Here is a 27173-nt window from a genome sequence, read left to right on the forward strand (position 1 = left end):
TTTTTTTTTTTTTTTTTCTTGCAGCAAATGCAAATGTATCATCACAACACTGAATTAAGGGTCAAGGAAAATACTGTTGCTAAGAAGCTGGATACACTGAAGATATTCAAGACTGATGGACCAGAACCTCTTGCATCCATACCTGTGACAAATGGAAAAGGTCAGGATTAAATGAAAGCATGACTGTGTGCTGTGCCAAACTATTACCCTTCCCAGATGCTAAGCAAAAAATATTGTTTGGTGGTGTTTTTTTTTTTTTTTTATTTCTTACAAGCAGTCGAGATTTACAAAAACACTGTGTATATTTCTGAACTGCAGAAATGCCTTGCAAAATGCTGAAATGGTATGGATGGTTTCAGTGCTCTGGTTTAGCTGACAAGGGGGTATTTGGTCAAAGGTTGGACTCGATGATCTTGGAGGTCTTTTCCAACCTTAATGATTCTGTGTTTCTATGACTCTACTTTCGAGGTAATAATTATTTTTAAAAAAAGGAGAGAAAGCAAAAAAGTTAACATTTTTAATCCTAATGTACATGGTAATTTACCATTTCAGCAGAATGGAGTTTGTCAAGCATAAGGGCGTGAAGACTGTTAATTGCTTTTATGACCTTGTTACCACCCGATGTGTAAGTATTAATTCTTTTTTATTTTATTTTATTTTAGTTTTTCTTTGTTGTTCCTGAAAAGACAAAGCAAAGGGAATCAGCTTGAACCTACTGGCTAGTCTGGGAATGAGGATCTGCTCGCTGCTGGTGCCATCCCCACCCTCGGTGGTCGCCCTCACTTCGATGATGTAATCGTCGTTGAACTGGAGCCACAGCTCGGCCGTTGTCTGCTCCGTGCTCAGCACATTCACGCTGCTCTGGCTGCTGGTCCTGTACAAAACCTGCAACACAGGCAACATCCTCCCCTGGGACCTGCCCTGCCACTTTTATCTGGGTTTCTCAGAGTCAAGGTGTCAGTCTTTGAAAAGCGGCGGCATGAAAAGATCTGGTTTTCTTTTTTTTTTTTTTTTTTTTTTGGTTAATATTCTCAGGCAGAATTATATTTAAAGAAAGAAGGTAACATTAATCATGGCTTGTTATTACAGATTTAACTAGAAATGGCACATATTACATAGTATTTTTTTACAATTATTATTATAGTTAATAATATAGTTGGTGGTGGGACACGGGAACGAGCTGTAAACATTAATTTCTTGCCAATACAACTCATATTCCTGCTTAATAGATTTATGCTGAAGATCTATCATGGGGGATCCAGCCACACAGAGCTCATCAAAAACATCCTCAGCTATTCTTTTACACACACTTCTATGACATTTTTAAATACTTGTACATTTGTGTGCTGATCAGATTTAGAGCAGATGCGATTTCCATCAGGAAAATGAGCAGGTAAAAAGAAAAAGGGTTTAAAAATATCAGTTTGATACATGTGGTACTAACACATATACCTGGCCAGAAAGGGAAACTATGTCCACCAGGCTAAATCTTGGATTATTTGGTTTCTTCTGAAGTGTTATATATTTAGGTGTTACATATTTTTAGTGTTACGGATGTTCTAAGATCCAAGTGGGAGCCCAAGAGAAGGCGCGAGGAGAAGACGTTAGTGTACATTAAAGGTAATTAATTAGTGGTAAAAGGACCGTGGTTATGAGACACTGTTAGAATTTGATTAAAATCTGTAAGAAGGATGTGACATTGTGCATCCTCTGAACATGCAAATGGACAAGGAAAAGCCAACTGTGGATTGCTTTCAGCTCTGTTTTCACTGACCTTATACCCAGTCACCTCGGACTCGTTCCCCAGAGCTGTCACCTCCTCCCAGCTCAGGATAACTCTGGAGTCCGTGACATTCCACACGACGTTTCCTGGAGGTTGACTGGGTGCTTCGAATACATAACAGAAGCATGACTTTAATTTAATTGGCATTAGTGATTTATTCAGCGGTAGGAAATAGTTCAGGTAATTGACTGTCATTACATTTTGGATGCAAAGGCAACTCAAATGCAGGTTCCTCGTTTGTACACGTTACGGTTCAGAGGCTAAATTGGAAAAATAGAAGGAAGGAAAAACTAGAATGCCACATGAATGTTATTTCTGAAGCTGAATTATCTGTTGATGGTCCTTCATTAAATGCAGCCAGATAGAAGCATGTGTCTCAGGACATTTATTTCACAGGTGTTTTTTTTTTTTAATTTTGTTCCTTTAACTCCAGATTCTGACCTGCAGCCCCTGCCATTCCCGTGTCTGAGCTTCGGCCAAGGCACTCTACTGGCTTTTTGTTCATTAGCAACCTGAGCCTCTTGTTTTTCCAAAGGAGCTGCATCCTTTGGGGCTGTGCTTTCATGTATCTTGGAACTGCCAAGCTCTCAGGGCAGGCAGAGGAAGAACAAACCTCTTAAGATACCTCAGGTTGGTGTCCCAGAATGCAGTGACACACAATCAATGATTAAAATCTTTGCTAAATGTGTTCAGGAAAACAATTTACTGTTGCTGTCACCTAGTGGAGGCAAATGCTGCTTAGGTGGACTGAACTTTGATGCTGGAAGTTCAAGTATCAAGCACTAACAGCGGCTTTCAACACTTGTATCCATGTGCTTATGGAGTTTTTTTCCTCTTTTCTTCTCCTCATTTCAGTTTTTTCCCACAGGTAACTCCCTATCTTCTTTCCATGAGCAGTCAGATCAAAACTCACCTGATTATACTTCAAAAATAGACACGAAAAAAATGTAAGAAGAGTGAGCCTTAAAGAAATTATTCTGAAGTCAAACAACCACTCACAGGTACTTTTTGCAGCATTTGCCTTGTTCTATGCACTGAGTCAGATTTAACCTGATGTACTAATAATAACCACATTTTGGAAATGTAAAAGGAGATTGTTTCACTCCTGAGAATGAAGTGTTACAGCATATGTGAGTAGTTTTCACACTGGGATATTAAAGCTGAATTTCAAAAGAAATGAGTCACTCTTGAAATCCACAACAAAATACTAAGATGACATGTGAAAAAAAAAAAGGAAGAATAATTACATATAAAAACTGTAAGCCTCTATCTATCACTTGGCTTATGGAAGGGATTCAGATGGCTCCAATTTGCCTCAGACACCAAAATCTCCAGTAATCTTCAGTGTTCAGAACTGCAGAGCTTCAGCTGTACCAGGTCAGATCCTGATCCATCATGCCATGGAAGTACATGTCCAGGGCTAAGGATGCAAATAGCTGCCTGGATTTCTGGGACTCCTCAGATGCTTAAAGCTGGCCATGGACATGAATATTTCTCTGAATTAGAACTGACTGACAGAACGTTTGTGGTTGTATTTTAAGACTTTCTAAATATGAAATAATTGTGACACCTTGTCTTATAAACTTAGGCAAGTCTTCCCCAATCGCTTGCCATGTTATATAGCATATTTTATAGAAAACCTCCATCTCTTATTTTTAGGCTTGCAAACAGGAATATTTCAAATATAAAAGCAGAGATACTTTATTTGTCAAAGACTCAATTTTCAATCTTGAAACATACTGCCAATTGAATTGAAGTATTTGTATTTCTTGATATGGCTGCAGTTGCTGAGAGGTACCTTGTAGGCCCTGTGGGGGAATGTAAATCCTTCACGGCGAAAAACACATCAATCACAAATATTCAAGTTAAAGTAGAAATGGAGATTGATTAAAAATCACACCTTTGAATGAAAAATCAGTTTCTGCTGCAGCAGCAGAGAGAATTATTTGTCTTAGTCAATTCAACTGGTAGTTAGCAAGGTCCTTCAGAGTGACATTACACTGCAGTGCAATGGGTTTGCTCTCTTTAGTCCCCAGCAAGATGGTCTTAATGCAATTAAATTTTTCCTTTTTAATTATTCCAAATAGCAGCAATCTTGACCAAGGGCCTGATCCAGATCTGTTCAAACCAGTGTCCGGTTCTCCCACATCGTGAAGGCCACTAAAAAAGGACTGAAAAATCCCTGAGCTGACCAGGCTGGCACCAGCCACAAAGATGATTAATTAGGGAAAAAATTACTTATCCCATGTCCTGTCCAGGCTACAGGCTGTGAGTTACTTCAGCCAATTCATGGTAACTCTGCATATATAAACTCTGGCAAATCTGAGTTGGTTTAGTCCTCAGTGACAGCCTGACACTCGTTTCTGCCTATAATAATTTCTGATAAATTGGCTTATTTCATAATATTAATGACACAACTATTTCTGGTAGAAGGATGTTAATGACTATTCCAGGGAATTTGACCTTTCAGACATATTTAATTGTATGTTCTTGTGCCTCTGACAGAAATACTTCAGGAGTGATGACCCTGATTCGGGGTTGTAGTACAACCGAGGACCCCACTAAAAATATTTCCACTGTAGAAAAAAATTAGTGCAGCCTTTCACAATCTGTTCTCCAGCTTAATTTCTCCTTTGTAACAGCAAAGTGGCCTCTTGTGCAATTTGTTCAAGGGGAAACAGTGGACATGAAGGATTGTTTTGCATGAACTGTATGAGGATCATTGCATTTCAAAAGCCATGCCCTAGAGAACTTATAAATATGTTATAGAACACTGAAAAATTCAACAAGTCTCTTTTTTTCCCCCCTTCTGAAGCACCTATTTTTTTTTTTTTTCTCTTTTCAATTTCTTCCAGTCATTAGCAGCATAATAAAGGTTCTGTGCAGCAATTACACATCTATCTTGGGTTCCACTGGCATAGCTGAGCTTTGCTCGTCCTGCTGGACCCCACGGAGGGAGGAAGCTCCGAGCTTGATTTCATTGTGAACTCACCCCTGCTCTGGACTGCACAAAAATCCAGGTCACTCCCTCGTGCTGAGAGTCCCAGCAATGTCACTGTTTTCCCTACACACCATTAAGTCTCTCCCCACTTTTTAAACTGCAGATACTCACGTGGCTTTTTGGTGGTGGCATTTACGGTGGCACTGAAGGGCCCTGCTCCAGCACTGTTGTAGGCACGGACAGCTGTGTAATAGGCCAAGTTGCTCCTCAAACCTGTGATTATTATTGATGTTTCATTCCCTGCAGCTTTTACCCTGTTTGAAGATTCTTCTTTTTGACCGTTATTCCAGTACCTAACCTAGGAGATATAAAAGCAAAACCATTTAAATCTTGCATGGAATGGACTGTTCACCCACAGCAATGCACTTGACTCTTTTAAGTGCCTTTTTTTTTTTTTTTTTTTTTTCCCTCCTCAGCTGAAAAAGGTAGAAATACATTAAAGTTTCAGAAATGTGTTTACTGTGCAAAAATAAAATATTCTTATCCATCTGCTTCTCACGCTTGCTGCTCTTTTTAGTGTGACCGTAGGAAAAAGGAAATTGAAATATTAGATCTCGCTTGAATTAAGGAATGACAAGAGGAAAACCATTACTTCATTAAAGAGAAAACAAGTTAAACTCAGAAAAATGTACCTTAGGAAAAAGTTTCTCTGAAAGTAAATGTAATTCTGAAAAAAAATGTGTTAGTTTGAAGATATGTTAGACACATGACTATCTATCAGCACAGGAAGAAAAACACAATTTCAGTCTTTTTTTTTTTTTTTGCAATAATAGCTAGAAGAAATTATCCTTCTTCTGGATGTAGGTGGGGCAGGAAGAGTAAGATTTGGGGCAATCTTTTGTAAATCTGTGTGGTTGTCCTGCAGCCTGCAAGACCCTTCTGGCCCGTGGCCATTTACAAAGGGGAGTATATTTTATTTAAATCAATGGGGATGGGGGTGTTATTTAAATATTTTTAGGTAAATAAACTCACCTCATAGCCCAGTAACCTCCCATTGCTCATCTTCCAGGGAATGGGTGCCCAGGAGACCTCGATGGCCGAGGATGACAGGCTGGTGGCAGCCACTCCAGAGGGGGCTACGCTGGGCTCTGCATGGGGAAACCAAGGAAGGAGAGGTGACAAACACAACTGGGGACTGTGCAAATAAACATGTGAATAGAACATCTCGTTTCTGCCAACTGTTGCTGTGTTCTCTGACGGAACAGCTCACAGTAAATATCTGGAGGCAGCTCAATCCTGTACCTTCTTCAGCTGAAAAAACCGTGGTGACAGAACTGAAGGGCCCTTCTCCTTTGTTGTTGTAGACACCAACTTTGACTTCATAGGGTGAGAAGGGCAAGATGCTTTCGTTCCTGAACACGTATTTTGGGGTGTCAGGAGAGGTGACCACAGTCTGGATCCACGTGGTGGTGCCAGATGGGCGGAAAGCAACGACGTAGCCAAAGCCTTCTCCGTTCTGTAATTCCTCAGGGATGGGCTGGGAGAAAAGCAACAGACAGAAATCTGTGATGCCACACACAGCACTGGGTATGTTTTTGCAGGAATAAAGTGCCAACAGACTTATGCACAGGCCTGCAAGCAGGTTCTGGCGCTGCCTTTGGCATCATTCCATCAGCCAATTAACTCTGGTAACAGCAGAGCAAAATGTGCTCCCCTGAACCTATTTTAAGGTTTGCACTTCAAGAGGAGAACAACTTTCAGGTATAACCTTTGTTTTCCACTAAGTATTCTGCTTTAAGAGACTCTTCAGTAAATAATTTTTTTTTCATCAATCCACAGTTCATAAAAAATGAATAATTGCTCAGTCAGCTACTAAAGAATCCAATACTACCTCTGTACAGTGGTTTAAACCTTCCTCTGATGTAACTGTGATCAGATAACAGACTAAGCAATGTTACTAACAGAATATTAACTTTTTTTTCAATCATTAAGATGGGTTTATATAATACAAAGCAGCAGGTGAGTGTGTTGGTTAGCACATGCATCCAGAGTTAACGGCAGGAAAGCAAGAACTGCAAATTCGCACTGTAAAGCCTAAATCTTTGGCTCAACCTTTCCCCTTCCTCTTCCCCTGTCCTCCTGGCCCTTTTTAGCATTAACATTTTTGTCTGAGAACACAAGCAATCCCAGCCAAACTAACTGAATTTGCTAGGGATTGCCACCCAGCACAGGGACACGTTTGGCAGCGAAGGGAGGGAAGGCAAACGTGCAGAGCTCACACCACACACGGCACCAAGCACAGACACATCCCAGAGGAGAAGCTGCTGCAGCCAGGGAAATTGAGCTCTTAAGAGCGTGAATGGGAACAATCACCCTCTGAAGAAAACTTACATCCCACGTTATGACCAGCTCAGACCTGCTGCCTCCTCCCCCACTGACCTCAGTGGGGGGAATTTCGGGAACTGTGAAAAGGAAACGGAGAGCTGTCTGCACAGTGTAGAGACAAGAGACCACATCACATTAACCTCACGCTCTGAATTTAACCCAGTTGTATTGATATTCCTTGTGCAACCAGGGTAAATGCTTTTGGGACGGGATGGGCAGTTCTGGAAAGCCCCAGCCCTGCCCCACATTCACCCTCCTGCTTCCCATCCCTGGGGCAGGCTGGGATTTCTCTGAGCACCTGAAGAGCTCACAGACCATGTCTGCTGTGTTTATGAATTCTGAAAACTGCAGACATGCTTCATTTTTTTAACAGGGTTAACTTATAAAACAACAGAATGGCCTGAGTTGGAAGGGAGCTTAAAGATCATCCTGTTCCAACCACACTTCTGTGGACAGGGACACCTTCCACTAGACCAGGCTGTACAGAGCTCCATCCAGCCTGGCCTTGAACAGTTTTAGGGATGTTATCCAGAGAAATTGGGCAATGGCCTTATTCCAAGTTAACTGGGGTTTTAATTGATGGGTTCTTCTGAGCCTTGTGCTTGTTACATGGAAGGTGTACGCTGATCAAACACTAGGAATGAAAAATCCCTGTCAAAATTGAACTCTTTCCATCCATTAATACCTTCAGACTCTGCAGCACTGCCTGAACTGGCAGAGTTTGGCATGCTAAACACAGTTTAAATGGATTTAGATGTTAGGCTTCTGCGATGTTCAGTAATGCAACACAAACCATCCCACAGCTAAATGAAAAAATATGGACAAACTGGTTACAGGCTCTTATACCTGATGGCAATTCCAAGCTTGTTTGAAAACAGCCAAGGATATAAACACTCCTTTTTTTTTTTTTCTGTTAACATTCAAGATTCTTGAATTAAAAACAAATAGAAGAACCCACTAACCTGCCTCTTCAGTTCTTACTTTTTCTGAGGGTAAACTAGGTTCTCCACCTCCTATTTTGTTAGTGGCAACTACACGGAATTCATATTCAACCCAAGGGTTTAAATCCACTACTGTGGTTGTGAATGTTTTCCCATCGATCACATCTGGAACTATTAAATAGAAAGAAAATAAAGGAAACTAAGGACTTTGGTGTCCCTGGTCAAAAACATTCCAGCAGAGCTTGTCACAAGAACTGTGTTTACCTGTTGTGGCTCTCTGCCATCCCACTGAGAAGGGTGTCCTGGCCTGGATGGTGTAGGTGGTCACTGGGCTGTGATTGTCTGTCCCTTCCTGCCAGGAGATCTGAGCTGTGGTATCAGTTATTTCATCCACTCTAACGTGTTCAGGGGGCCCAGGTGAGCCTAAAATCAGAATAAAACAACAGGCAGTGTTTTGTGAAGCCAAGAGCCCTGGAAATCACTACCAGCACTGTGGATTTCCATTCTGTCAGTGCCGTGGGAGGATGGAAACTATTGAGCTTGGAACACTTGTAACTATTGTTTTACAGTCACTAAACTTAACTCTGATCATTTCAACCTGAAATACTCCCAACTGCAGAACAGATGACAGGGGTTTGGTTTTTCACCAAGAACCTTTGTTCAGCACCATCCCTCCACCTTTCCAATGTCTTTTCCTTGAGTCCTAAATGTCCTCCTTTAATCTACTAATACATCTCCGTAGTCTGCCAATTTGTAACCTACAGCTCTTTCACTGTACAACACACTGGAGCAATTTTTCAGCCCACCATCTAACCAGCAATCCAAGCAGCAATTCAGTCAGACAAGTTTTCTGCTGCCTTCTGGAAAATCCTCATTCTGGGCATCCTGGCAGAAATACTGGGTTTTGTCTCATCTGCACCAGCAAAGGGGGTTGAAATGACTAACAGTGCACTGACAAGGAGAAAATATCTGACATATTTTAAAATATATTGAGTAAGTGCTGATCACATAATGTGCTTTCCTAGATCAAAGCTTTTCCCTGTAATAAATGTAACACCAGCAAAGAGAGCTACAGTTCTGGCTCAACTGTGAGCGTTCCAGCTCTGAAGGAAAAGGAATAAGCCTCCATTATAGGCTTTAAACTCCAGCATGTCGCTGGGACAAAGCCTCTCCTGGGCTCTTGGCAGCAGCTGCCCATTTCACAGGAAGGATTCTGGAGTCCCCAGTGCTTCAATTTGCAGAGACAGCAACTCACAACTGGCTCACAGCTGCCAGTGAGTTCCCTCTTGTCAGTGGCTTGAAGGACTGTCAGTGAGGGAAGATGTGAAGTCAATATTATAACCCCCAGCTCTTAATTTCTCTGGGAGAAATTAGGCTTCATCCCAAAATTGAGCTGTAACTCTCCCTAACTGCAAGGCAGAATGACATAACTGAAGTCATAGCCATTCATCACCTAATTCAAGTCATGGACTGGGTTTGTAATCTGCAATACCAGTTGTTTCTGTAATCTACCCTATAAAAAAAAAAAAAGAAGGAAGAAAATATGATTAATAGCAGCTGAAGCTGGAATGTACCTCGGACGATCAGGTCGGCTGCGGATGCCACGCTGTCCACCTCTGTCTTCACCATACAAACATACTTCCCACTGTGCTTCAGCTGGATGTTTCTAATCATTAAATCCCCAGATGCACTCTGTGGAAACACAAAGTTCCTGTAGTTTAATATAAAGGTTGTATTTGTGAAGGGAAAGCAACCAAAAAATGTAAAGTTGCTGTAACGTCCAGGACAGCAAGTTATTGCTCCACTCTCGTTGTCTGCGAGCATTTTCCTACCAAACATGAGGTGATGTCCCTCTTTTTGAGAGAATTAAGCGACACCATGGTGAGATTGGACTGGGAACACACATCCTGCTCCCAGGAACCATCACTAACATCAGTGCCCTTTGTCTCAAAGCCCTACGAAAGAGAAAAACATGCTTTCCATGGCCATTGACCAATCTGACTTCTGGACAGGCTTTGTGGAATTTAAATCTAGAATTTATAAGCCAAGTTATGACAGATTTTTAAGAACTGTGTAAATGACAAAGCTGAATATGGGCCATTCTACAGGTTATTGTGAGCACACTTTCATTTAAAGCTTGGGCTAAATTTCCCATTTTGCAAGCCTAAGGTCTCTTCTTTGTTCTTCACTGAATATTTAATTTTTAGGTTTTTTCCCCCCATTTTTCTCTTTCTTATCAGAGCATGTGCCTGATCTCCTGAGTCACAGGAAACAGACATAAAACTTGAGTGGTAACTGTAACTTCAAATCATCTCAGGGTTCCTGGTATAATATTTGTTTTCTACATCACTGAGCAGAGACTTTGATACTAAACCACTGGCAGTGTCCCTTAAAAAAAAAATCTCCTCTTTGTGTCAGCTGAATTACTGCTTTAACCTCATTCACAATGTATTTTCCACATGAAAAACCTCTTAGTCAGATCTTGATTTCTGAAAGTTTTATATTTAAATTTTCTGGAGAAGCAGCATTTTGTCTGAGGACAGAACCCTACTTTGTGTTATTTGCAGCTACTCTGGCCACATGACTGATTCCTGGGCACACAGCACTTTGGGAGAAAGGGAAAGAGATGATTTTTAAGTTTATTTTAGCCTTAGGGAAAAAAAATTACCCTTTCCAAATGTTTGGTTATTTTTCTTTGTTTCAGCATTACAATGTCTCAATTCTTTATTCAACACAAGCTGAAACCAATTGCCTGATTCCCTTCCATGTGTGTGCCTGGTCTTCTGTGACAGCACAGATGGAAGTTGTTTGCAGGACAATTCAGTGCTGATTGCTTACAATAAATTAAAAGTTGGGTTAAAAGCAATCTAAAATCCATCTAACTTGATTGGAAGTGGATATTCAGGGAATGCCCAACATCAGCAATGAATACAAGCAAATCACGTTCTGCACAAACTTATTTTAGCAAACTCAGTTTAAGGCATCTCAACAAAGTGGGCTGTCAAATAGAACAGTTTTGCTTGAAATGAAACCCACCAAAATATTAACACTGCATTTAAAATATTTGTGGATATTTTGGGCAAGAATCTCAAGGTACCAGGGGGAACACAAAAATGTGCAGCAGGAAGAAGCTTCCCCTGCTTCCATCAGGGTATCTGAATTCCTCCTTACTCAGATTAAACATTTGTCAGTGTGGACAAGCCCAGCTCACCTTCCTGTCTCCACAAGACATGGAATATTAGAAATAAAGAGTATTCCATGCAGTAGGAACAGCTGCTGGAATTCCCTTTGCTTCTCCCACCTGCAGAACAGCCCCAGCCATTGCTGGGTGATACCCAGTTCAGAGGCAAGTCTGCTCAAAATTTGGGCACCTGCTTGGTCTGCTGCCATGCTCTTTGCATAAATCACCTAACAAAAAAAACAAAACAAAAAACAACAAACCAGCAGTCAGCCAGCCTCACACCCCATAGTTTTCTAACCATCTGGAAGACCAGGTGGTGATCCCGTAACATCCCACTAACCACAACGTTGGAGACCTCGGGCAGGTGTGACAGGGACCTCCCAGACATCATTACACAGAAATTTATCCATTAAAAAAATTACTTTCCAACCAAGGAAGCTGAAGTTATCTTTTGCAATGGTGTTTTCATTTAGCAGATGATACACAATGCAACCATTGGAAGGCTTGGACATATTTAGGCTTATTTTTTTACCATGACCTGCATGTAACTCCAAATGAAATTATTCCACTGACCTTAATGTGATACAAAGCCCATAAAATATTCCTGTGGACCTCCTGGTAATCTATGAAGTTTTATACTGAAGATCTTAGATCCCTCTTTACACAAACAAAAACTTTTAAAAACCCCACCCTAAATGTCTCTATTCCATAAAAAGCACTGTGTCCTTTATGACAAATTTACAAGTATAATGTTCTAGATTCAGAATTCTGAGTTGGGCAACACACACCTCAGCACTGGCAGAATATGTTTTGTGAAAAAAACCCTATTTTTTAATGCTTTATTTCTTCAGAGACATTAAAAAAAGACACCTGAGCAAGGCTCTGATTTGGAATTATGCCTGTGTAAGGGAAGGAACATCCTATTTTTCTATGTTGAGAAAAGACTATAAGTCAGTCTGTGCTGGATACACCTGCAAGGCAAACGAAGAGGTGTTTTCAGCTTACCCCTCCAACCTTCTCGAAGTGGGAAGCATCTCTCTTGAAGTCAGTGAGGGTTCCATTGAAGTACCAGGTGAAGGTGATGTCCAGGATGGGGTCGTGCTGAACCTGGCACGGCAGCACCACGCTCTCCCCAACAGTCACATCCATGTTGGAAGGTGCCAGGGTGATCCTCGTTGGCTCTGTAGGAGAGCAGGAATATTGGTTACTGGATTGCTGTGCTGCTGAGCTCTGCTTGCTCCTGATATTCCAACCGATTCCCAGCAGCCACTGGGAAGATGGAGAGGTGGGAGCCATAAAGGAGCTGATGAAGTCCAGAAACCAGAGGAAATCCAGATAAGGGAGAATGCATTGGGTATTTAGGTCCATATATAATATAAAACATAAATGGCGTAATTAAGAATAGCTGCCTGCTATTCCAGAATCACATTACTGGAGAAAAATTTCAACTGCTGTAAATACCGTAAAAATAAAATTTAATTCTAGGAATTTTGTATATAATCCTATTACTTCTATATAAAGGGACATGAATCACATAGAATTACCTGATACCCCAGTGCATTACATATCCTGTGTGTCTCTTAGGTCCAAACAGAATTATTTTGTTCAGTGAATTAACAGCTTCACATTTCTAGTCTGTGCTCCTGAGTTTGGAAAATCTTTCAGATATTCAAATCTTTGAAAAAGAATGTTATGAGAAAACATAATCTTGAGATAAACTTCACAAACCACTGGTTCTTTTAATCCATTATCTCAGCCAGTAATGGATGACGTGGAGAAAGGGGCAAGACCTCTTTTAACAACTCCGTGTACAATTTGCTTTGGACTTTATGTTTTACTTGCTTGTGGAATCCCTGAATGCTGGTGGTAGAAGCTGGAGTTTCTACCACATCTTTTTCCATAAGCAAACAGACTTCCTTTGAGCTAAAATTCCAGAATATAAATGCAACTGGAATATAAAATTACCTCAAACATTTTTTGATTAACTTCTTTTTTTTTCCATAACAGATTTAAAAAAGCCCACAAACTTAAAAGCATAACTGCACTGTTCAGTATTTAGACAAGTGAGAGAAGGGAGGAAAAGTGTTCAGAACTCCCTCACACCTGAGAATATCTTTGTCAAAGACAGAAAATCCCTCGGTCTCTTTCCTCTCAATAAAAGAGATAAAACAAATATCCTTTTATCTTTATAGATTGTTCAATGTAAGACTTCTCATACTCCTTACATTCTACAAGAGTTAGTAATTTTTCAGTAAGAAAACTCCTGTCACAGGGCTTGCAATTCCATCCCTTCCATCCCAGTTCACCTACCAGTAACTATTAAGTTTGTTGAGCCACTGGCTGTTCCAAACTGGTTTGCTGCCAGGCACGTGTAGGTTCCAGTGTCCACTTTGGTCACATTGGCTATTCTTAGTCCTCCATCCTTTAACAGCATGATTCTAAAAATTGTGAACAGATTTAAAAGTTTCAGAACACTCTACTGTTACCTCAGATATGCTAAACTGCATTCAGAAGAAAACAAACTCTATTCTTCCAGCTGGTACAATAATGGAATGAGCAGCTGCAAATTACAGGAGATAACAAGTCACCCTGTTAGAATGACAGACAAAAGCATCTTACTGGGGTGAGAAAGCGACCTATAAATAATCTTCTTACATTGGGAAATAACTAACTTTGAATCCTCCAAAGTATCCTGAGGTACCTTAGCCAGTGTGGTGGCGTTTGAGGCACGCTCCCTAAGGAGGATGGGCTCCATCCACTGACCTCCCTGAGGCCCAGTAACTCCTTTTGCAAAATTCCCAAGTCGTATTTGGCTGCACTTTATGTTAGATGGAACATTTAAAGTTAATTAAATTGGACCATATGGTTTACAGGTGTTTTAAATGTGTCAAAGACATGAGTAATACATGTTATAGGTAATTAGAATGACACAAAAAAAAAAAGGTGTTAAAATATATCAATTACGGTTGCAAGCAAGCCTCTGAGTTGCATTTTCCAGCTAAGTCTTGTGTTGCTCCATCTACTTTGAAGCAGCTTCCAGTAGAAAAAATACAACTAAATAAAACCCAAGTGTTGACAAAGCCTAAGATCAAACAATGGAGAAAAAGGAGAATCAGGGAATAAACCTGAGAATGTCTATTGTTTAATTAAAACAAATCACTTTTAGAGGGCTCTGAGCTATTTGCAAGTCTAGCTTGCCTAAAATAATTAAGCAGTAGGCTTGTTAAAACCCAGATATGATTAAGAATCAATTTTTTTTCCCAGAGTTTAAAAAAAAAAAAAAAAAAGGCAAACAATACACCAAAAAAATCAATTCGAGAAAAATATTACAGTCAAAATAAAATCTTTACCTGGCAATTTAGAAACTGGGGGACGTTGATCTTGGCAAAGGTTCTTTTTTTTCCCAGTAGTCAAAGGGTGGCATAAAAACCCACCAACTAAACAAGCCTGAACTCATACCCACGGTCTGTGACTGAGGTCAACACAGTGGGGACAAGGATCAACCACTTCAGGACTTGGGGTTCCTGACCTGAGAGCCTCATGTTGGTAAAATTATTGCCACTGAAACTCCTTGTCATTAATGAAACTGGTAATGAATGCAAATTAGTTCATCTTCCCAAGACAATGCTTTATTACTAAAATAATCAAACTAAGGACTCGCTGCCTTTCTCATTTGTCAGATTACTCAGGAAAAAAGCCAGCTATTTCAGATCCTCACTGATAATAAACATGAACATACTCCTTTCCAGTTCATAACACTTCAGTACAAAGGAACAGTGGAAAAGTGGGTCAAAACTGTCTTTTTATATATCAATCAAATTCCAACTAAATTAAACCAGATTAATTAACAGGAAAGTCAGCAGAAAAAAAAAATTCTATTTAAGTACTGGTAAGTAAATGCATTACTTTCCACATCACAGCATTTCAAACTGTAACATAAAATGAAATAAAAATATTCAATTCAAAATTGTAGGGAAGATAAACCGAGGAACTGATACCTCTAAGAATCACGCAAATTTTTATCAGGAATTATTTCTTTCCTCCCTTAATTTGACATCACTCTGCCACAACTAAAGATGCTAAAACTGGAGTTTTCTTTGGAGAACTGCACTGTCAAGTCTCTTAGCTAAGTTTTTGAGGCATCTTCCCATCTTTTTCTCGTTCAGTCTAGAAACTTCTAGGAATAAAGGTGGATTTGTTTACAGGTGAAACACTGTTCTGCATGATCTCAAAATCACTCCTACCAACCCATTTCTGGGCAGGTATTTGAGAACAGGACCCGCTGTGGCCAACATGCAGCAACTGTCTAGCACTACCTGAGAATTAAAAATCATATCCATACAGAAAATATTAAGGAAATCTTTGAAGGGGGTTATGTCTGGGTCGCAGCATATTTTACTATGTCTTCTGTTTTTGATGAGTTAAACCAGCATCAAGAGCATTTAACCTTGGTTGAACATCTAACCTTCCTTTTCTGGAGGATGAAAGAAGAACAGAAAGTTCATTCTCATGGAGATAGGGGTGTCTCAGGCCAGATTTTCAACACAGAGGAGCCTGAAGGCAACTCTGGTTTGCAACCTCTGCTCTCTCTGCCTGGTGACCCCAGGGGGGATTATGGTCTGCCCTCAGTAGAAGCTGCTCCAGGGTAATTTGGAATAAACAAAACCTAGTTGTGGGCTTAATGAAATCATAGCAAACCTACTCTGGAGAAGTTTTTTAAAGGCCTTGGTCATGTCAGATGGTTGGCAAAGAACAGCCTGAGGAAGCACAAGCTGCTGGTGCACACTGTGACCATAACAGGGGTGAGAATTGGCCTGTGCCAGCCAATGGGGCACCCTCAGGGTCTGATCTGGCAGCCATGAAGAGAATTCTTGCTAATTCTGAATTATTATACTCGTTACGTCACCCAAAATTATTTACTTCAAGGGGACGACTATGGTGGGAGACATTTCTTCCTTCAGCACCTGATTTTCGCCTCTCCTTCTGCCTGTTACCCTATGCTTTCACTTCTCTCTGCATTCCACTGCTCTCTACTGTTTAGCTCTCTTTATTCAAAATATTCTAAAAAAAAAAAAAAAAAAAAATCACATACTTTGCAAAATTAACAAGAAACAAGATTGCATTTTTCAACGCTGAGCGACTTCTCAGCCCAGAGCTCATGAATCCATTTTGAATTACATTTTCTTCCCTCCACAAGACATATCATATTCAGCTCATTTAATTAAAATTTACTGAGTCATTATCCAAATCTTTTACACACTGAAAACGCAGCACCATTTAAAAATAAATTAACAATACAAGCAACAGTGCCATCAAAATGAAACTCTCTCAGGCTTTACTGAAGTAATGTGGTCAAAACCTTCAGCAAAACCTAAGTTCTCTGATGACAGAATACACTGAAGAAATGGAGTATTTGTGCTTTATTTTTATCATTTAAATAGGAGTTTTATTAAAACATATTCTATCCCTGCTGCATCAGTGAAATCATTTCACTGCCCCCATTCTCCGACAGCACTGAGTAACTTCATACACCACCAGCAGATTTACCAAAACCAACAAGAGCATGGTTTTAACTATTTGAGGGCAAATGAATTTGGGAAACAATATATGTATTTATCCACGTGGGATTCAGTCTCAGAGCTGTGCCCTTGCAGGAACTGATTTATGGGGACTCTCTGAAGAGTCCACTTGCTCTTCACAAGCAAATGGTAATAGTTGGCATCATAGTTGACCACATTTGATAAGGGATGGGAGTCAGTCTCTGTCTCACAATTGATTTCTGCATCTCCTAAGGAGGGCTCTGTGAGCTTGAACCCTTCTGTAGGGCTGAGCTCCAAATGCAATTAAACTCCTTCTGCCTCTCCACCTCTCCCAGGGGTAGTGCCTGCAGGACCTCCATGACCAGCATTCCCCTTTCTAGAAACTCATTCCTCCTGTTTTCTGCAAGTAAATGAAAAGAAACCTTCCCCAGCAGACTTCTCCACTCGAAACGTATTTAATGGCTGAAAAATGTACTGCTAATTGGAAACCCTTTCCTGAATTGCAAGAATTGTAGAACTGCAAGAAATCCATGAATTGCAATTATTCACAGCAGACAGCAATGAACTCCAGTGCATTCTGCAAAGAATCACACTTCTGCTTTTCTTTGAAGGCGAGCGGACTTCATTTAGATTGATTTAGGATTACTGGCTTGTTATTGTGCTTCTCTGGAAGCCATTTACGGTGTGTTGTCAAAAACACAGTGGAGAGACACTCTGGGTCACGTTTTGGAATTACCTGCACTTTTCAGAACTAAAAGCTGTAATTTATGTTCATAAATCGAAGCGGGCAGCGTCGTGCATGTTCAGTTCATTTTTAGAAACTGAGCATTACTGTCTCCAGCCCGGTGCCATCACCCCAAATGAAACTGGTGGGCAACCCAAAGCAAGCACTAAGAGCAGATCTGATGCCCAGGCAGCCAGAAAGCTGGAAGAAAGACACAATGTGGCTGAAACTCTCGTCTCCTGGAGGTGTGTGGAGTCCTGCAAGGCCCAGCAGTGCCTGGAAGCTTTGACTTGACTTGAACCCGCACAGGCTGATGATGGGCAGCTCCAAAAGGGACAGGCAGGACTGGGAGGGATACCATTCCAAATTGAGAATCATCAAAAAGTGACAGGTTTCACATAAATTTTAGAGGTCATTGTAGCTCTGTGTTACTGATTTCTTTATTCACATGATATTCTTTAATTAAAGGGTGATGGGAGGTTTCATATAGACAGGAAAAACCAACCAGTGCTATTTGGGATGAGGTTTTGCTCGCTCTCTGGCAGGCCTGCAGCCAGTGAGTGAGGCTGTGGTACCGTGTCATGCTCTGCAGCAACAGATGCCCCATCCTCTGCCAAACTGCCCCTCCTGGCAACACTTAACACCAGAACACATGAAAAGCTACAGTGGTTCCTGTGAACAGAGCGCCAGGGCTGCACAGGTCAGGATGACAGTGCCCAAAGCTTCTGGGTACAAGGAGAGAGCTCCAGGTTTATGATGGAGCAAATAAAGGTCTCCAATGCAGCCTCTGTAAGTTCTGATTTATCTGGTAGCAACTTCTGTGTTTAGAAATTGCAAAACCAAACCACAACGTGGTGTTTTACAGGAAAAAGGACAGGGAGAATTTTGCCTAATTTAGAAGTAGCTTCCTGATGACAGGCTAAGCTTTGTATAACCCAAAACTAAGTCCTAGAGGAGCAGGGATACATTCCTTAAGCCACAACACACTGCCATGTTAATTCTCCTTCAAAAACAAAGTGTTCTGTTTCCTCAGTCTCATGCCTGGCCTTCTGGACACTCCCTGCCCATGAATTATCCTGCCAAGGACAGGGTGACACCAGAGTGTTCCAAGAGGAGCACTCACAGTCATCCTGTCCCCACTGCCCCCAGGCAAACACTGACCACGGCTGTTGCTGTGACTACAGTGTGTACTTAACTCAGATACTCCAGCAACCACCTGTAGAAAGGCTGACCTGGGGCAGGCTGAGCTCTCAAACAGTTATTCTGCTCCTCTGAGTGTTCACTGCCTGTTCCATGCGCTCAAGTGCAGCTGGAACGTCCAAAGTAACAACTTGCCTGGTTTATGCTAAATCAGATGTGGAACCATCTTAATCGCACCTTCCATCCAAGGAGTTTTTTTTGCTGTCCCAGTTCACTTCCCTGAAACTCTGAGTCTGTGCAAATACTGAAATGTAAACCACAAAGCCTGAAAAGCCAAGTAATCCCCAACGTGAGAGAGACGCAAAGCAAACGGCTGCTCCAGAGCAGAGAGGAACAGTTCTGTGTTGTCTTATTATACAATTTAATCAGCAGACTTTGTGCAATTTCAGTTCATGACTAATTCAATAATGTTTTAATGGTTATTGCTGGGAAAAAAAAACACCACGTTTACGTGTTGCTGGAAATCGATAGCTGGGGATATGGGTGAATCACAAACTCTCCACTGGGAATCACTAACCCTCAAACACATTCACTATCATGTAAATAATGGTGACAGATGTTATCACTGGTAAGATCACGGTTGCTTACAATGCACCTCAAAGTGCATTTTCATTTTCTCTTCCTGTTTTCATCTGCTATTCTCGACCTCCCAGTCATTAACTTCTCTTTCTTTTCTCAGCCATACTATCAACCAGGGCTGTGACACACCTCATTTGCCTCCTTCCCAACATTTTCAGAGCATTTTATTGAAGGCTTTTAGTACTGTTCTATAGGCTTTGGCTTTCTAGTTTTCTATCAGTACCTGATTCTCTCTAAATCCAGCCAAAAAACTGAAAATAGTATCTGCCCCTTGACCTTAGAGAAAGCTCTACACTTGCACTCTCAGTGCTCTGATACAATGACAATTAAAGCACTGAACAACTTTACAAACTTTGGATCTGCAGATGACACTACAGCATAAAAAAGACATTAAAAAAAGCTTCTTGCAAGATTAAAACAAATAAACCAGTGTAACTCGATACCTTTCATTTTCGTGTAGCTGCTCACCTCCCTTCTTCCAGGAACATTTGGCCTTAGGGGAAGCTTTGGGTTTGCATTCAAAGTCAACTGTGCTGCCTATTTGAACCTGGATCAGTTTCTTCATCGGATTCTTGGAAAAATCGGGAGCAGAAGCTAAAACAGAAGGGATAACAACAGTGAAATAAAGCACTTTTAATTATATTAACGATACTACTATTTAGCACTCACACGACACTTCTCAGATTCCAAACACAATTAAAACCATTAATTAGTTCAAGGGGGTTCTCCTGCTGGACAATGAGGCATCTCCCCTCCTCACCCAGGCACACGAGGAAATTCAGTATTTTAGGAGAGACCAAGGCTGAAGGAGCGCCTGCTGATGGACTGTAACCTTAACAACAGAAAGGCAATAACCTGCATCCCCAAAACACACCGCTCTGACAGGCCTGGATTTGAAATCAGCCCAGGGTGCAGATCACACAACATCACAGGTTCTGTGTTCCCCTCAAACAAACATTTGTCACTGTTTTAGGCCCAAGCACGTGCTGATCGACTGAATGACAGTTTCTTGTCCCCTGGATCAAGGAGGGCTGCACACAAATGGCTTTTAAATGCCTTGGGAGCCTCGGAGCAGGAGGTGAGTGCTGCTGACTGACTGCAGGGACTCCACACCACCTGATGAGGGGTTTCAATCTCCAGACCTGTGTCCAAACCCCCAGCTCTGCTCTTCCCCAAATGAGTAATTTAAAATGTTCTGTTTTAAAAGCAGTGAATGATTGGCCTGCAGATCCTCTGGAAGCAGATGAGTCAACTCCTCAAGCACTGCAGATAAAGACATCAGGTTGACAAAAATGTTTATTTCGGTGATAGCATCTGAGTGAGTTAAATTTGAGACCATGAGGAGGTGGACCACAAGGCAGGTGGAGGGGGTGTGGAGAGGGAAAATGAGGTTTGTGTTTTAGTGAGAAGGGAAAAATCTTACCTACAACCCTGAGCTCTGCACTTGAGTAGATGACACCATGTTTATTTTCAGCTATGCACTGGTATCTGCCAGAATCTGTCAGATTTAGATTTGATATTGTAAGTGCACCGTTTTCAATTTGGATCCTTCCCTGAATATTAAGAAAAATATCTTTATTGATGATATATTTCCTGTGAAAAATTTAAAATAAGTCAGGAATATAAATAGGGCAGCACAAATACAATACGTGGGGTAAAAGCAACAGCATAATCATGAGAACAGATATAAAAGAAGTGACAGAACTGCATCATGGTCTGGCAACAGTCTTCAAATAAGGAGGCTTGGCAAGACAGTGTATGAAAATGATCCTTACTTGCTCAGTTTCACAGAGGCTTTGCAACCTCAAATACCCTTGTATTTCCCTGGAAATAAGGACAAAATCCTACCAGCCTCCTCAGGACAGACCAGAGTATCCAAACTATACAGATGGCACTGGCATTTTGTACTATTTAGAGATTTCACACATGCCATTTGCTAATGAGCTTCCCATAATACTGTGCAGAACAAATTCCAACAGTCATTAAACAGAAGACATGGACTTAAGTGCCTTAAACCAGCAAAGCCACTGAATTATCTGGATCTTCCCACCTTGTTTATTCCTGGAAAACTGCACCAATTACAATAAGAAGTGACTAATTTGAGGAGGGAGTGGTGGAACTGGTGAGAAAAGGAACCAGGGACAACGATAAAACTAAAATGCCTCCCTGCAGTGGACTGGTGCCTGTAGTTTATATTCCTGATAACCTGAACTGGGCAGTTTTCCAACGAAGCAGTGAGATTTAAAATCAATAATTTAAAATCAATCTGCATTTCTGATCTGGAAACCAAGTATCTCCCCTTCTAAGTTCAACCTCTTTTCCCCAGCATCAAATGCATTACTTTCTATTACTTTAACAATTGTATTAAAGCAAATGCCTATGTTATGTTGCTGTTTATATTTCATTCTTTGCAGCAAGTAATGGGAACACAATGAATCTTTAGGATTTTTGTCTTTTTTTTTTGGGGGGGGGTCAAGAAGTCTGAATGTGTTTTCTTACCCTCAACGAAATGACAGCAGCAACTGCAGTAAAATCATTTAAATTCTCTATCCCTCATTTATGGTTCTTCATGTACAACTTTATTAAGCTCCCTTCTCCAGCCATTCCTTACAGACTCATTCCTATGCCTCTATTGTTGCTTTTGAACCTGCTTTTAGCTGGGATGTTCTTGTACAACAGAATTTGTCTTTGTGTTTCTGGTATTGCAGCTTTTGAAGTTTCCACCTGGATACTCTCCACAAACATATGAAAACCACTACCAAATATACCTCTTGACTAATTGCCCAGCCTTCTGAAAATTCTCATATTTGTATGAAAAATGTTCATTTTACCCAGCATCACGTTTTCAGAAGAGAATGTTACCTCTATTGACAGCTGGTCTCCATTCTTCAGCCACCTATAGGATGGTTTGGGCTTCCCACTTGCTCTGCAATCCCAGTATAGGGTGTCCTCTACAGCAACTTCAACATCCTTTATGGTCTGGATCCAGTGAGGCTTTGCTGCAGATGAAAAACACAACAGAGACCCAAACAAGTTATTGTTCCAGACCCAAATCTAAGGGTTAATTACAGGGAACTCATCAGATTTCTGCACAGATTGGTCTCTACCAACAGAGGTTCTTACTAGTCCTGCTTCAAGTCCCCTAATGAAACAAGTAACTTGCTCTTCCTGTTATAATTTTTTTTACTACAGCAATAAACCAAAGAAAATTGAGAGTACAAATCACTAAAGGTGGACTAGTGAAACCAGTATTAAAATCATCAATGATTAAACAACACAACTTCGAGGTACATGTTAGAAAAGGACTGAAATTAAATAAGTGATGTGGCTAAATCATCAAATTAATGCTGAAGAGAATCCTTTAAGTCCTAAAAAAAAAAATAATGGTATGTTAGCCTTAGTGCTAAATACCATTTAAATTGTTTTCTAATGTGAGGCAGCACTTAACAGGATGAATGCATGGATATATGAGATTGTTTTTGAAAGCATTAGTCTTGGCACAGCATTTGGGTGATGCAAACCAGTAAAAGGAAGTCCATAAAAATCACTATTTTTTGAACAAACCTTTGATGTATTAACATACAGCCTTCAGAATTTACCAAAATACAGTTAAAACTGTAAAGATATTTAAAACATCTGTTACAGCTTTCATAGGGGGGTGGTGAGAGAAAGCTCGCTTGGCAAATAAACATCAATGTGTGGAAGATAACACTAGTTTATTCTTTTATTCCTTTAGTGCTATTTCACACAACAGCACAACACTGTTTTACAGGTAATTTGTGAATTTTCTTTGAATTTATTCAATTTACTCAAAAGTTTATAATCTCCATATATGCTATTTCTCCCGGAAAAGATAAATTCTGGACACTGCATATGGAGAAAAGAGATAAAAGAGTAGGCTGGAATTTGGCTGCAAATATATAGCTACAGGCAAAGAATTTTCCAGAGACAATTTGATTATCTTAAGTTAGTCACTTAGGAAAATCTCATAACACACTCGTGTCAAAACAACTAGGGGGGAAAAAAGTCCCTGGTGACGTGGGAAAATATTATTTAATACATGAGTTCTGGAAGCACAGAAGGTCAGATTAATTCCCACTGAACTTCCCACTACAACGGAGTTACACCAGCAATTAACTCAGGCCGGGGAAATTAATGACTCGCCTGTGGCCACGAGGGAAGTCTCAGCACAGCTGAGAGCTGATCCTGTGCCACTGCCACAAGCACAGCACCAGCCAGCCCAGGTTTGGATGAGGGCCGGTATTAATTTCATTTTAAAAGATTCACTGTAAATAAAAAGATTCCTTGTAATTCATGCAGATTTCCCCTCCACCAAGGATTCTGCAATGCAGCAGCAACACCTCAACATGCCCACGTACAGTCCCATACTTCTATGGCAACAAGGTTTAATACTATTTATGATCTCTGTATCCATATTTAGGATTAACTTCTTAAGAAGAACTTACTGAAATATATTTACTGAGATATTAACTACTAATAAATATTGGAATTCAACCAATATTTGCTGTGAAACCCTCAATTACTACTTTTTTTTTTGGTGCATCCCTGTGAGGATTAAAACCCTTCACTGATTTGGGGCTGATACCCTTTTTACACATTCTTTATCAAGGTCAGCTCTAAAAGACAGGATAAGCTGATCTTTGTGTCCCACAAATATTACTCTTTACTGATATTAACTGTGGTTAAACCTTGAAGGTTCACGTTGCAACACTGGAGTTCAAGAAACAGCCACTGCTTTATATCACATTGTCATTTGGATTATTTGCCCCACATGTGCCGTGGGAATGAAAGCTCAGGACTCCTGCACTTTGCACACCTAAATATTTATGTGACTTTCAGCAGTGCCTGAACTACTGATGGATCCATACATGGGGCACATTTCACATCCACTGCCTATCTCCACTTGGAAGTAGGTTAAATATAGTCTGTTTTCAGGTTCAAGATCTTGGATTCAATTCCATTAATAAGAAAAACACTGTCTACACGAGAAATCCTATTTTGGGACTCTGTGCCAGACAGTCTCCACAGGAGGGTTTCCCAAGCTTCCATACAATTGGTTAAAGCAGAAATGCACAGAACAGATTCCTAAGGCACAGTGTGAGAAAATTCACGGTGCTTGTTCGGTCACATGAGTGCTGATGGAGAGACTCTGGTGATTTCCTTCAGAATGGCTCTTTTTCTCTTCAAATCACTGATGGAGGAATTCAGCAGAGAGAAAAATACCCTTTTCAACCTGCCACATCTCAAAACCTTTGAAAAAGAACAATTCAACCAAACAGCTCAAAATTAAGAAGGCAGCTAAATAGAAGCAATTCCAGCAGGGAATACTCTGATTTGTGGCCAAGGAAAAGGTGGTTCATGTTGCAGTAGCTGAGGCATGTGCAGACAGAAGGTCATGTATAAGTAGCTCTAAATACCCTCCCAAAACAGAGGCAGGACTTGCCAAGGCCAGCACTGCCCTTTTTGTTGAGCTCTGCCTGATGGTACCTAAATGACTGTGAATAATCTGCTCTGTTCCTCTCGAGATCTTGTCACTGTTCGGCAAATGCTGCTGCTCAGAACGTCTGGCTCCACCACTGCCACATCCCTGCTCCTGAAGGAACACTGATGACTTGGGAACAGCCTCATCCTCTCATGGAACTACTGCATGGCTTGTGTCTAACTTGGATCTTCCTGAGGAGACAGGAAAAGTATCACCTTTCCCTCCTTAAGCAACAAGAAGGCAACACATCTTCACCGAGACGAAAAAAAAAAAGATGATGACCTGTAAACTGAGAGGTTGGAAGTTAATTTTAATGGATTTTGTAGTTCAGGGCTTGAGACTGTGACAGGAATCCGTATTCTGTGGTAATATTAACAATTCTTCAGAACTTGCTGGGCAATCTTCATGAAAGATTCATGTGAAGTTCCCTCAGGATGAAATGCTTGTAGGAAAGTGATTCTCTAAAGCCGTCAGCTCCATGGCCAGTCACTTGGAAAAGCACCGGCCTTGTACTTTGCTTCAGCTGTTTTAGCCTAAAATATTCCTTGCAATACTCATGGCCCCAGAGGCGAGAAGTGAACAAGTGTGTAAGTTCATAAAATTTATCCCAGAGAGGAGGCTCTGCCATCTTTTTTTTTTTTTTTTTGGAGGTTACGATGACCCTTTCCTTCCAGCTAGTTAGGCCAGGCACGTCTTCCTGAAGAAAACAACTGTTGCTTCATTACACTCCAGAGCATCCCCGTAGGCCATAAGGAAAGGAAGAACCGTCTTTTCAGATGTTTCAGAAACCCTCTGTGATGTTCTGGGGCTTGATGTGAATGAAGACCAAGTGCCATGAGGTGACTGTGAGGAAGAACCTGGAAGCAGTGGCTGGAGAAGTCGACACTTTGCAGAAGCTCTGCTGGGATTTGTAAATTGTGGATTACGACGCACGAAAACAGATAATTTGGGATATGATTTCATTCAGAGTAGGAGTGTTCAATAAAAAGCTTCTTTTCATTCTGTCAGTCATAGGAATAGCACAAAGGAAAGGCAGAGCTTCATGCCCATGACTTGTGTCTGGCCTCTCCCAGAGAGCACTGAGGTCTGTCATTCCTCTGCCCGGAGCCAGAGGACGATGGGAAGCTCTTCCAGAACAGTCCCCACCTGGGGCTCACACGAGATGCTTATCCACATATCCCTCCTTTGCAATTTACACTCTGGAAGCTGGAAATCTTTGAAAACACTCTGAGTAGCTCAGCAATAAATCAGAGTCGAAAGGAACTTTCCACAGCTCAAGAGAAAGCAGCTGTTGGAGCACACCAGGGGAAAAAAAACCCACACCCAGAAAGTGGAACTTTCACTTTTTCAAGAAGTCTACCTAAAGTCAGGCTGTGACACTCAGACTGATGCTTCCAGCAGTGATGAACCTTATTTTATCTCAAAACTCCAAGTGACTCGAAGCATGAGTGACTTTTTTTTTTTTTTCTGATAAAAAAAGCAGGGCGTAGAGAAGCATCCAACACATCCCTGAAAACGTTCATTTTTTGACTCCAATTCAAAAATTAAAATGCTCTCAAGCAACAGGTAATTCCAACACCATTGGGAAAAGCTGTAGGATGTAAAAAAGATGAACTATTTGTCTGTGCAGGAAGGCAACTATATTATTAGACAGCATTAACAAGTAAACTCTGGGATGGTAAAACTCAGCAACTCGTTGATATTAGTCAGTCGAGATAAGAGTCAGACTATCAGAAAAAAGCCTTAAACAGAGAGACTTTTCCACATACATGAATAACGTGGTTTCAGTAAAATTTTGTTGGGAGATTGTTATAAAATAATTAACAAAATAAACCAGTACTTTTTGATATAGTAAAAAAAAAAAAAAGATGTAGAGTCTACAGCTACTGAGGGGGTTCATCTCTGTTATCACAGTCCAGCACTGCAGAGCACCAGGGGAACAGCAGCAGGGTTTTTTTTCCTCCCTGTTAAACATTGTACCTTGCTACTGTCAACCACGACTTCTGTTACATCAGCAAGTGCTAATTAAGAATCTATTTTCTTCAATTATGCTTTAAATGAACTGCTTTACATATCTTTACCATGCTTCATGTTTAATTGCATCTTAAAACACAGAAATGTGATTGTTTCATCTCCTCTCCTTTTTGTGTGCCATGAAACGTCTCCATGGATTCTTTCTTCTTCCATTATCTCTTTTTGGAAAGGACTAATAACGATGACAAACGAACACACTAATAAAGAGAAAGCAAATTATTTATATATTCAGGTTTTATATTCAATCAAAGTTAGATAATCTTGTCCTATTTTTAGCACACTCTGAAATCCCCTGAGGAGAAAACTGGCATTAAATGTTGGAACTGTAAAAAGGACAAAAAAAAAAAAAAAAAAAAAAACAA

The 27173-nt window shown here is 40.7% G+C and overlaps 1 protein-coding gene across 1 annotated transcript in view; it reads right to left on the reverse strand.

The window, feature by feature from the left end:
• Nucleotides 1-10: 10 nt before the first annotated feature.
• Nucleotides 11-27173, reverse strand: part of CNTN3 (contactin 3) — a 95533-nt gene continuing 68370 nt past the window's right edge. The window contains exons 7-21 of the mRNA XM_027901971.1: nucleotides 22137-22273; nucleotides 20698-20827; nucleotides 19718-19868; nucleotides 13542-13669; nucleotides 12237-12412; nucleotides 9625-9742; nucleotides 8315-8473; nucleotides 8072-8221; nucleotides 7116-7186; nucleotides 6027-6261; nucleotides 5757-5872; nucleotides 4896-5082; nucleotides 1775-1887; nucleotides 717-885; nucleotides 11-142 (exon numbers count right to left, since the gene is read on the reverse strand). Of these exons, the coding sequence (XP_027757772.1) occupies nucleotides 42-142; nucleotides 717-885; nucleotides 1775-1887; nucleotides 4896-5082; nucleotides 5757-5872; nucleotides 6027-6261; nucleotides 7116-7186; nucleotides 8072-8221; nucleotides 8315-8473; nucleotides 9625-9742; nucleotides 12237-12412; nucleotides 13542-13669; nucleotides 19718-19868; nucleotides 20698-20827; nucleotides 22137-22273 (2141 nt within the window). The 3' untranslated portion in view covers nucleotides 11-41. The remainder of the gene's footprint in view (nucleotides 143-716; nucleotides 886-1774; nucleotides 1888-4895; nucleotides 5083-5756; nucleotides 5873-6026; nucleotides 6262-7115; nucleotides 7187-8071; nucleotides 8222-8314; nucleotides 8474-9624; nucleotides 9743-12236; nucleotides 12413-13541; nucleotides 13670-19717; nucleotides 19869-20697; nucleotides 20828-22136; nucleotides 22274-27173) is intronic.

This window comes from Empidonax traillii, unplaced genomic scaffold (assembly GCF_003031625.1).
Source record: "Empidonax traillii isolate 1590-97213 ecotype Southwest subspecies unplaced genomic scaffold, ASM303162v1 scaffold828:size275390, whole genome shotgun sequence".
Lineage (NCBI taxonomy): Eukaryota > Metazoa > Chordata > Aves > Passeriformes > Tyrannidae > Empidonax > Empidonax traillii.